Below are 12,029 nucleotides of genomic sequence, written 5' to 3'. Positions count from 1 at the left end.
CCTCAGTCTCTGCGGTCCTTCCTGACCATGGCACCTTGGAAGAGGCTGGTGTTACTTTGCCTAGTGTCCCTTCACCTGAGTCCATTTGGTGTTTTTCTGTGACTGCCATGAGACTGTTTTAGCAAGGACGATGTGTCTTTCTCACCCGCTAACAAGCAGGTCACCGTGCTGATGGTCTCACTGCAGGGGCTGCTGGCCTGGACGGGTTGGTGCAGGGTCTGCACTGGGCCTCTCACTGTGACATGATGGACTTGCTCCTGGCCTGGGTGCTGGAGGGAAGAGCTGAACCTCCTGCTCTGCTGACTTTATAACCATCTACGTACCCCCAGGAACATGTGAGTGAGGTGAACTGTGCTCCCTGGGTCACGCCCAATCCTGTCCTCACCCACTGCAGCCTTGGCCTTCAGCAGTTCCCTGGGGTGACGCCTATAGCCTCTAGAGCCCTGTCCCTTTGGGTACTCTTTACTCCCTGGTATCCAGGACCCTCCCGTGTCTTGCCTACCCTAACCCAGTTATAAACCACTTCTCCAAGGAGCTCTGCTCCCTGTTACCTGAGGATGGAGTTTAGAAACCAAGGTCTGGGCACTACGTGTGCCCCTTGCTTCTGCAGTACTGCTGCTGCTGGGCCTGTCTGAGGCCAGAGAAGGAAATGCACACATGCACATTAATCCTCACACAGTCCACATTTCTGAACCCACCCATCCACCCACCCATCTCAGGGCTCAGACTGTACCTCCATCCTAGTCCAGCACCCTCCCTTCTTGTGGCCTCTCTCTTTCCTTTATAATCCCCAGAGACTATGACCAATAAGCTTGAAGAGTGAAGGGCCAGGACAATTGGAAAGGTTTGCAACGTAACGGTCACTCAGAGCATTGCTAGCATGCTCAGATCCCCTTCCGCGTACCAAGTCTTCACACATCCCTAAGACGTGAGCCCCGGAATAAAAAATAACATTCAAAATTGTTCATCAGAATGGGTCCTCTACTTATTCAAAGGGCACTATTTCTTTAGTAACCAACTAAATTATATCTACAAGTGAAACTTGGGCTGGACAAGAGCACGGAACCCTGCCAGCAACACCTATCTTGTTCCACAGCGTCAGGAGGGCTTCCCTTCCCAAATGCATCTGCTGCACGTCCCTGAGTTGAAGAATTTTCTTAACAGGGAAAAAGAACTGACTAGAAACTATGATTTTAAAATCCCGAATATTTTAGCAAATTAGAATAAAGCTCCAGTTTAACCCAAGTCTTTATTGGAACCCAGGTCACAAAACAAAACCATGGAGGACATGTTTACAGAAGCCATCCCTAGTCACAATGCCCAGGCACAGCAGGTAGGGAACAGGACCTCCAGCACAGGCCCACCCCCCATGGCTGGGACCCTCCGCCTGCTTCACAGCAGACACCCAGAAGGCCCCTCAGGCCAGACAAAAGCTCATCTCGGAAGCATGCTGAGCCCCAAGGCAGCAGGACCCCTGCAGATACCATCTCCACCCTCTGCTTCTCCAACCAGGAATGGAGTGTCCGCTTTGGCCACTGTGCCATCTGGTCTTAGAACCAGGCCCGTGACAACCACCCGGGAGGGCTGCCTCGCTCAGGAAGGGGGGCATGGGGCGGGAACCACGAGTCAGGTACCTGCACCATGAAGTATTCGCAGAAGCTCCAGCCCGGCTCAGTCCTCTTCTCCCTCAGGGTCCGCATGTCATCCTCAAACTTGCCTAGGTTTTTGGTGAAAGACATAAGAAGCAATGTCCTGAGTTTGGTCAGGAAGGCATTCCAGGATTCCTGAGTTCGAGAAGAGTCCTTCAAAGGGTCGGACAGCACAACACACCTGCAAAGACACCGGGGCCCATCTGTGAGGCTTCCTCCATCCCTCCTGCCCTCCGGCCCTCCTCCTCACACCAGTGAAATCTGTTTGACAGGCAGGGGCCAAGCAGCCTATTGCCACATGGGCAGTCAGACTGCAGGGGTTCCAAGGACAGTCTACGCACAGCGAACTAGAGGGAGAGGGACTCCCAAGGGGCCCTGGACCTCAGACCCACCGGGGACTTCATCAAGTATCCTTAGCTTGCCTCTCAGGATCCTTGGCTCCTCACAGACAGGATGAAATCTGCATCTCTCCACCCAGCAGAGGGGACCAGGGCCCACCTCAGCATCTGCCTCAATTCCTCTCACTGCAGCCCAGGGCCACCAAACTTGTTGTGTCCTCCTGCACCCCTGGGCACCCCGCTCACCTTGAGGTGACTTTCAAGGTAAAGCTGCCCTGGCCACAGATCTGCCCCTACCATTAGCCTGAGCTCCTCAAGGAGTGTTGATAAACAGGCCCTAGATCACAGCTTCACACAGCCTGAGGCATTTAACTAGGGAAGACTGCACTATGGTGCTGAATGCCAAGGCGCTACGGTTAGGAGAGTTCCCGGGGGTTGGAAAGGCCAGGAGCTCACCCAGTGGGAGAAAAGGCTCCTCTACTTAGCCTTGCTAACATGATCTTTCTTCCTAAAGAGGAAACCTGAACACAAAAGTGATTTAAGACCTTGATACTATGAGTGTCAACATCTCTAGTAAATATTTTATGTGAGCTATCAACAAGGAGCAAAATGAACTGCTGCTTGGACTCGCATTCTCTGTGCCCCAGCACAGCCCCGGGGGGAACTGGCTGAACCATGCTGTTACCCCCAGCGGGCAAAACAAACCGGGGGAAACAGCACCAGTGTACACGTCCGCCCTGTGAGTCATCCCGGCCACTGTCCCCGGACACAGATCCTTCACTGAGAGGTGGGGCCAGCACCAGCCACTCCTGAGGTCCCAGGAGTTAAAGTGTCTTTATTCGCTGTATAAACCGTTAGTCCCTCAGTTCAGCAACGCATCCTTCAGGTATCCCCAGGGTCATAATTATCAACATCATTCCTGACCACACAAGAACTCTATTGCATACCGACAGTGGGACGGAACGGACACACTGACCACCAACAGCTTTTCCTTTGGTAACCTGTGCTTATCAACCAGACAGGAAAGAGTCACCGCGTACCAACCTCGATTGAGCCCTCCAACTTCCCCTATCTCTCGGCCCTCACTGTTTCAATAAAAAAGAACTAAACTTCAGAAAGTCCTCACCAGCCCACAGGGTGAACTGGAAAAGGGTGAGCCTAGAAAGCTAAGGGAGTGGGGGAGGGACAGCGGACCAAGAAGGCAGCAGCTACCAACCAGTCAGACTCAGACTCTAGCATTTGCCCAAAGTTGGAAAAATACACAAACCTTTAACCAAGCAATTTTCCTTTAAGGAATTAACCCTAAGGAAATAAGGATGTTCACTACAGTGAGCTAGAAAGATGTTCACAACAATAACAACAACCTGCAGACCCAGAGGACTAGAAATAACCTATGGTACATTTAATACTATGGAATATTATACACTCACTAACAGAAAAGGTACAGAAACACATTTATTGTTCATGGAAAATTTTTACAATGTGTTAAGTGAAAACAGCAAGTATAATATGTATAGTTTGATATCACCATAAATGTATAAATGCATAATGAAAAAACCTGGAAAATCCAATGACTACCAAGAACATGTAACATAATAAAAAAACTAAACACATGTACAAACCTAAAAACACAGTAAGCCACTTCAGGGCCATATTTTCAAAGAACAGACATTATGCTGTTAAAAGACAAGTGTCACTAGAGACCACTATCTTCAAATTTATGAAAATCCAATCCAGCTTTTATGTTTAAAAATATAGATAGGTCGGGCTGGGGATGTAGCTCAGTTGGTAGAGTGCTTGCCTCACATGCACAAGGCCCTGGGTTCAATCCCCAGCACCACACACACAAAAAATACACACACACACACACACACAGAGTTTTGTTAAAGGACTGTAATTTGGCTGGGAGCAGTGGCACACACCTGTAATCTCAGCAGCTCAGGAGGCTGAGGCAGGAGAATCACGAGTTCAAAGTCAGCCTCAGCAACAGCAAGGCCCTAAGCAACCCAGTGAGATCCTGTCTCTAAATAAAATACACAAAAGGGCTGGAGATGTGGCTCAGTGGTTTAGAGGCCCTAAGTACCAAGAGAGGTGGGAGGGAAAAAGAAGGAGAAGGGGAGATGCACGGAAGATGGAAGGAGAACCTCATTATTATACAGAATACATATATGATGTTGTAATGAGAAAAAGAAAAAAAAGTGTGTCACATTAGATTGAATAGAGAGAAAGGATGGGAGAGGAGGGGAGGAGTAGGGGGGATAGGAAGGGCAGCAAAATAGAGTATACAATATGATTGATGTATGTACATTCCATGTATGTATTATATGTCAAAATTCATTCTGCTGTCATGTATGACTATAAATAAATAAATAAAAGACTGCAATTTAATGCAAATTGGAAAAGGGTGAGCCTAGAAAGCCAAGGGAGTGGGGAATGGACAGTGGACCAAGAAGGCAGCAGCTACCAACCAGTCAGACTTATTCAAAATGGAATAAGGCATGTTTAACTTACAGAGAATGAAATGTTAAAATTTCAGTAAGTAGGGCTGGGCTGGGCTGGGGCTGTAGCTCACTGGCAGAGTGTTTGCCTCACATGTGTGAAGCACGAGGTTCAATCCTTAGCACATAAAGATAAAAAAATAAAGGCATGCTGTCCATCTACAACTACAAAATTTTTTTTTTAATTTTCAGTAAGTTGTAAATATAAAAGAACAGTCATCAAAAAATAAGTTATTTTTAAATGGGCTCAGTAGAAACATACTTTTGGCACTTAAGTAAAAATTGCAAACATGATTAATAGTAAGCAACAGGCACCTTGGAAAACACATTACACAACTGGAAACTGGCTCAGTCTGACTGACGGCCTCCGCGTTACTCTCCGCTCAGACCCACGACACAGACACTTCCTTGGCCATGTAACGCAGCTTCCTGGCAGCTGGGCTCTCAAGTCCCCATTGTGTGCTCTGCTCAAGACATCCGTGAGCATGCCTGAGCCCCCGGGGACGACGCTCAGCTACGGTGCCGGAGAATGTGGCTAACTAGCACCAAGTACTCCTTAAGAAAACCTCCCGTGAGCGTAAGCGTAGGCTGCGTGACACTAAGTGAGACGGGTCTCCACACAGCAACGTTTGATTTGAGCCACATATTCATCAAGTCTGAATGTGACCATGTGCCTGGTTTTGTGTGGAACGTGAAAGGCACCCAGAATCCCAGCTCACTGGGGTACCGCCGACACATGGACTGGCCCTGGCTGGTTGGCGCTCCAGACCGTTCACCCCTGCTCCTTCCTTACCCCCTCCCATGCTGCGCTACAGGGCCTCCTGCCCCAGGACCCCTCCCTGAGTAGGTAGGCTTCCCCTCCCGCAGCTCGCACAGCACCAGAAACCGCCTTGGCAGCCCCTGCCATGTGGTAACCACGGAATGATGACCTGTCACGCCAGGCAGAGAACAGCTCAGCACTGTGGCCAGTGAGGTCAAGTGCCAGCCTGGGACACATGGCCCCCAGTGGTACAGCCAGGTAGAGAGGCAGCAGCATGCAGAGAGGCCGCAGGGGCAGCAAATGGGAAGGCAGGCCCTGGGACAAAGGCAGCACTTAAGCTCCCTGTATGGGCTCTTCACAGGGCTGACCACAGTAAACACAAGAAGGCAGTCCCGTAGCCTTAAAAACAAAAGTTTAAGAAACGCTGCTTGACACAAAGACTGTGAGACGTCTCACTGTCAGGCTGCAGAAAGGGTCCACCGTGTGGGCTTCCCAGAGGCTCAGGGCCAGGAGCCTCTGCTCCCAGTGGCACTTGGGGGTGACCGCTTACGGCTCCCTGGCCTGACGGGAATTTCAGGGGGTGGGATCAGTGCTCCTCATTGTTCCCCAAACCCTGATGAGTCGACATTTGCTACCACCCAGGAAGCCAGCAATCATCCAGAACCAACCAAACAAGGAAAATGTAAAGATACACTTACCTGTCGCTCTGTTTATTACAAAAATCATTTCTTATTTTGTCCACAATAGAAGTTCGGGGAAGGATGTTGGTTTTGTTTTTTTTCTTGGCATCATTTTCAACCACCACTATTAACCAGTCCACAGAGCTATGGGCCTTCAAGACGTTCTGCCACTTGGTGAGGTCATCTTTCACCGTAGCTTTGTACACTTCTGTATCCTAGAAATGAACACGCCACTGTGAGAGTGAGTTACTCCTTCAGCTCACACAGCACATGTGTTAGATGACAGTAAGTGGCCACAGCGTGCTAGCACACTGGAACGGGATAAGAGCCCAGGACACCAAGCTTGGGTGCTGTGTACAGCTTGGCACCTGTCCCAGAGCACTCTCCCAGGACACCAGTGGCCTGCGGGCAGCAAGGGCTTGTGAGCCGGGAAGGACACCAATGGCAATGCTGTCCACAAAGCCACCAGGGACGTTAAAGCCCGGCACCACCACAGGGGCTCTGTGCCCATCACCACAGGACTGCCACACCACCCTCCCTGTGCTGTCCAGACCTCTGCGGTATTCTGTGCCTGCACTACCCCAGGGTGGCCTCCTGTGGCTGCCCACAACCTTTTCTCCACGTAAGCCCCTAGACCAGCTCCAACCTGCAAGGCCTTCGCAGCCTTCCGCACGGCCCTCAAGGCCTTCCAACTTGGAGCTAGCGAGGAGCCGCACTGCTCCGCACAACCGGTTCTTCTGCCCCCTCATGTCCCACACTTGAGCATGCCAGAAAGCACCCTCCTACAGAGAAGCACCGGGTCAGACAGTTCTCTCCCAACCCAAACCAGGAAATCCCACTCTCCTTCTTAACGGTGATTTTACCTGTAACTGCCCGTATGAGCCATAAATCCACTTAGCAGACACTAATTCCATTTACTTTCAGAAAATCTAAAACCAAGACGTATCTCATTTCAAAACTGAGCATATAAGAATCTTTGGAAACAATGGCCATATTCAAATGCCTACTTTCCCCTCATTTACTGTTTACACATTTACTTTTGTGGTGCTGGAGACTGAACCCGGACCTTGCCCATGACAAATGCCAGCCCTACTTTCCCCTCTTCAGCAGCTCCTCCATACCATCCCGCCCCATGTCCCCCAGAACATGAACAATGCAGATGTGTGCTGGCTTGACTGATCACAAAGGAGTCAAATCTTAAATCCTACATCTAGTGCCATCTTTGGCTAAATCACTGAATAGCAAGTACCAAAAGGCAGTACTGATCATTTCTATACTGATTTAAGAAAATACATCCTGGTTTAAATTAGAAACAAATATGACCCCAAAAGATCTTTCCTTAAAAATTAAGAGGAGGGCTGGGAATGTGGCTCAAGCGATAACACACTCGCCTGGCATGCACAGGGAGCTGGGTTCAATCCTCAGCACCACATAAAAATAAAATAAAGATGTGTCCACCGAAAACTGAAAAATATTTTTAAAAATTCTCTCTCTCTTCTCTCTTTAAAAAAAAATTAAAAGGAAAACCATCTTTCAAAAATCCATATTCTTCAGGAGGCTGAGGCAGGAGGGTTGAGAGTTCAAAGCCAGCCTCAGCAACAGTGAGGCCCTAAGCAACTCAGTAAGAGCCTGTCTCTAAATAAAACACAAAATAGGGCTGGGGATGTGGCCCAGTGGTCAAGTGTCCCTGAGTTCAATCCCCAGTACCCCCTCAAACAAATTCATTTTCTGTGAGTAAATATGCAGCAGCACCTTAATCATGTGCGGCACATTCTCCTAGGCACAGCAGGTCTCAGGACTCAGTCTGAATTTCACGTGTACCACGCACACTGTTTCTGGAGGGGAGACCCAAGGCCAGAGGACTGAAGTCCAGGACTGCAGCGCATCGCCTGGCTCCTGGTCCTCTCTGTTCTGCTGGAAGGCCCACAGGTGCCCCCATGGCCTCCCCCACCTAGTTCCAGGCTGGAGGAGTCTCTGCACTAGAAGGAGCAGCTGCACCCTGAAGGGACACCAGAGCAGCTCTCAGTGCCGGTTTTCAGGGACTCTCCAGGCACAGTGGCCCACACCTGTAATCTCAGTGCCTCAGGAAGCTGAGGCAGGAGGTTCGCAAGTTCAAAGCCAGCCTCAGCAACTCAGTGAGGCCCGAAGCAACTCTGTGAGACCCATCTCTAAATAAAATATTTAAAAAAAAGAAAAAAAAAAGAAAGAAAAAGGGCTGGGGACGTTGCTCAGTGGTTAAGCCTCTCTGGGTTCAATTCTGGTACCAAAAAAATTCAAGACTTTATGAAAAATGTTGTGACTAAACCTATAAAAAGAGACACAAAGCATGGAGAAGCACACAGACTCAAGAAGACTCCCAGCTGCTGAGATTCTTCTGAGAAGTCACAGTGATGACCTCAGGCAAAACCCCTCCTGCCCCTCTTTCTTTCCCATTCCAACCACAGTGGCTCATCTCCACCCCACTGGTGGCCACCGCAGGGTTGCAAGGCTGGGCCAGGAGGCCTTCCCAGGGATCCATACCCTGGCGAGCTGACCTCCCATGGCAGAGCAGCTGGTTCTGAGAACAAGGGGCCCATCAGAAAGCACAGCATGACTTCGGGTGACTTCTCTGCACATCAGAGGCCACTCAAGTTCAACCTGAGGGGCAAAGACCCACCCTCTCAACAGAGAGGAACAGGCAGGACAGGACACACTTGTTCAGCCTCGCTCAAAAGTACAATTTGCGCCTTTGCCATGCGGAAGAGAAAATGTGTACCAGCCAAGAGGCTTATTTTACAAGAAGAGATATCAATACATATTACTAAAATGTAATAATTAAAAGCCTGATTCTAGCCCAAACTAGACAATGATCAACAGAAGTGTCCAGAATATTATACATGCAGGGTGCTGATTTAAAAACTGAATTGACATACCTAATGCATAGAAAAAAGACTGTTATGAAATATTGTTAGGCCCATTTGCTGCCCACTTAAGACCAGAAAATCAGACCCTCAACTCTACAGCTCCTACCTACAGAAAAATAACTTGAAGCTAACAGATCAAACATAAGCCACAAGTTCTAAACTTATTAAAAGGAAACATAGGAGAAAATCAGTCACTATCCTCAGGTAGACAAGACCTTCCTAAGCAAGATACACTACTTGGAAGCCTTGTTGGTAAATCACATATTTCCCAAATCACGCTAGTCACAAATATCCACATACCAGACAACACACACACACACGTCTCTCTACAGAAGATGCAAGAGAAATAGAAACACCCACCACCTGGAGACTGCCACGCCACCGCCTGCTGAAGACAGGCCAACTGGTGGCAGCCAAGCCAGCAACGCCCCAGCAGCACCAGGAGGAGAGCTCGTGACAGCGGCTTCAGCACTGCAGGCTGAAGACGAGAGGACACACCCGACACACGAGATGTCCACCAAACTCATCCTGCATTTGGTCCCAGAGAACAATTAAGTGCCATAAGGAAAACACCCTAAGAACACTTCTGATCACAATGCAAGAAAATCAGAAATTTTTTAATAAAAATTTAAAAAAATTTTTTTTCTTCTAGAAACTAGTTGTCTATTAGACAACTACTGGATAAAATGAGAAATACAAACAAAATACAGAATTTCTGAAAAATAAGGATAAACCCTATAATATATTTAAACAATTAATTAAAGGAACATTCATGACTTTGAGGACTGATATCAATCAAAACCTAAGAATGAGGCTGGGGACACAGCTCAGTTGGTAGAGGGCTTGCCGTGCCTGCACCTGGCCTGGGTTCAATCCCCAGCACCACCAAAAAAAAAAAAAAAAAACCTTAAGAATGAAAATAAACACATTTCAAACTCAAAAGAACTAGAAAAAGAATAAAGTAAACCACAAGAAAATACAAAGAAGGAAACAACATAAATGAAAGCAGAAATTAATGAGGTAATAAATAGACTAATATGGGGCTGGGGATGTGGCTCAAGCAGTAGCGCACTCGCCTGGCATGCGTGCGGCCCGGGTTTGATCCTCAGCACCACATACAAACAAAGATGTTGTGTCCGCCAAAAACTAAAAATAAATATTAAAAATTCTCTCTCTCTCTCTTTAAAAAAAAAAAAAGACTAATAGTAAATCAGACTAATAAATAAAAATCCTGGCTCTTTGAAAAAAAAAATCAAGGAACTCCTACTTTGAGGAAGGAAGAAGGAAGAGAGCGTGAGAGCACGCATGAGCGCACAATACAGAAGAGGTAAGGGAAACCTGCCACATTTTCAAAGTTACAAAACAGACTTCTTTGTATGTGCACCTCAGTAAAAATAAACCTTAACTGAGATGCATAATTTCTAAGGAAAATATAACTTATTAAAATGAATAAAGGGCTGAAACAGACCAACTTCACAGAAGGGACCCAGAAAGTTACCAAGGAAATACTCTGTAAAAGGGTGTGGGCCCAGGGCCCAGGGTTGGGACTCAGTGGTAGAGTGCTTGCCTAGTATGTATGAGGCACAGGGTTCGGTACCCAGCACCACATTAAAAAAAAAAAAAAAAAAAAAAGGTATTATATCCATCTACAACTAAAAAGTTAAAAAAAGAGACGTGGGCCCAGCCAGCAGGGTTGGGGGGGGGGGGGAATGGGGATCCCAGCACATATGAAGACCAGGCGGCTCCAACACAACCGTCTGTTCAGAAGCACAAAACAAGAACTCCCAGATGCCACTCAGGAATCCAGTACGACACTGACACGTGCACTTCATACAGACAACACCAAACAAAAGCTAAAGACCAGCCACCTGTGAGCACAGACTGTAGAAGCCTTAAATAAAACACAAGCCCACTCCAAAGCCATACTAAGAAAATAAGACCCTAGCAAGGTGGACTCACCCAGGAATGCAGGCCCCAGAGGAAACCCACAAAAACAATTCAGGACATCAGAGATGCAGGGGGAAACAGGGTTGTGTCCCCCGAGTCTGACAAACCCTTTGACAACTGCAACTCGTATTCTTTGAGAATTCTTGAGAAAATGAAAATGGATGGCCACATGAGCACATTCCTCTGTCCTTCAGCCAGCACCCACTGATGGGAACTGCAACAGGCATTCCCACAGAGGTCAGGCACAAGGCAGAGACAGCCACCATCTCCTCTGCTATTTGACAATGTCAGATCAGAGATAAAATTCCAGCCACAAAGACTGAAAAAGTAAACTCTCTCCCTCTGCATATGGCAAGACAGAAAGCCCCAGACTTCGGGACCTAGAGAATCAAAGGTAAAACTAATTTCCACGATCAGAGAAATCGGCTAGGTTACTTAATAAGGAAATCAATCAACAGCCTCACATACACAAAAATAACCAGACAACACAATGGGAGCAAAGCCCCATTTACAAGCAGCAACAAAGTCATACAAATTTAACAAGAAATACAGCAAGTGTACAACACAAAAGCAAGCGTGCACAAAGCCAAGAGCCCTTGCTCCTGGTTAGGAGGCCCAGACATCAGCAAGACACTTGTTCTGCACTTTCCAACCTGCGAGCGTAGCTAGGCAAACGCGGAAAGGATGAGCTGGGGAGGACTTGGCCAGCCAGACAGACTCCGTAGCACTCTGTCAGGCTAGAGGAGCACAAGTGCACAAAGGCTTGAGCTCCACTTGGACTTGTTTTCACCGTGGTGCATGTAGCAGCTCTGAGATTATCCTTCGCATATTACAGGAATGGGTGGATAATATCCACACTGATGCTGTTGAGTGAGGAGAAGCAGATGTGGAAAAGCTACCGGAAGAGCCTGAGGGTGGAGGTCATGCGGGAAGGCACTGTTATCGACTCACAGTCTGTTGGACACTTCCTTCTCAGCTCTGTCTACCGAGAGGCCAGAGACAGCAACATGCCCGTAGGTACCCAAGAGCACACGTGCTGCCCAAGGACAAGGACTCCAAAGAAACAGCTGTGTCCAGCTGGAATAAAAGCTACAAGAGGGCTGGGGTTATGGCCCAGCAGCAGAGCGCTTGCCTCGCACATGCAAGACCCTAGGTTTGATCTTCAGCAGCACCACAAAAAAATAAATAAGTGAAATAAAGGTATTGTGTCCAACTACTACTAAAAAATAAATATTTTTAAAAAAAAAGCTACAA

General features: G+C 47.8%; 1 protein-coding gene and 1 non-coding gene across 3 annotated transcripts in view; one reads left to right on the top strand and one right to left on the bottom strand.

Moving 5' to 3' along the window:
• Positions 1–12,029, bottom strand: part of Trappc10 (trafficking protein particle complex subunit 10) — a 73,471-nt gene that overhangs the window by 39,398 nt on the left and 22,044 nt on the right. The window contains exons 4-5 of one of the 2 annotated variants that reach the window (XM_078044750.1): positions 5,944–6,140; positions 1,635–1,830 (exon numbers count right to left, since the gene is read on the bottom strand). In XM_078044750.1, the coding sequence (XP_077900876.1) occupies positions 1,635–1,830; positions 5,944–6,140 (393 nt within the window). The remainder of the gene's footprint in view (positions 1–1,634; positions 1,831–5,943; positions 6,141–12,029) is intronic. The other variant, XM_078044751.1, reaches the window with a different exon arrangement.
• Trnav-cac (transfer RNA valine (anticodon CAC)) lies at positions 3,758–3,831 on the top strand. The gene has a single exon. It is a non-coding gene; the product is annotated as a tRNA-Val (tRNA).

The sequence above is a fragment of the Ictidomys tridecemlineatus genome, chromosome 3, assembly GCF_052094955.1.
Source record: "Ictidomys tridecemlineatus isolate mIctTri1 chromosome 3, mIctTri1.hap1, whole genome shotgun sequence".
NCBI lineage: Eukaryota > Metazoa > Chordata > Mammalia > Rodentia > Sciuridae > Ictidomys > Ictidomys tridecemlineatus.
Note: the sequence above shows the minus strand (reverse complement) of the source record. Positions and strands in the feature narration are given on the sequence as shown.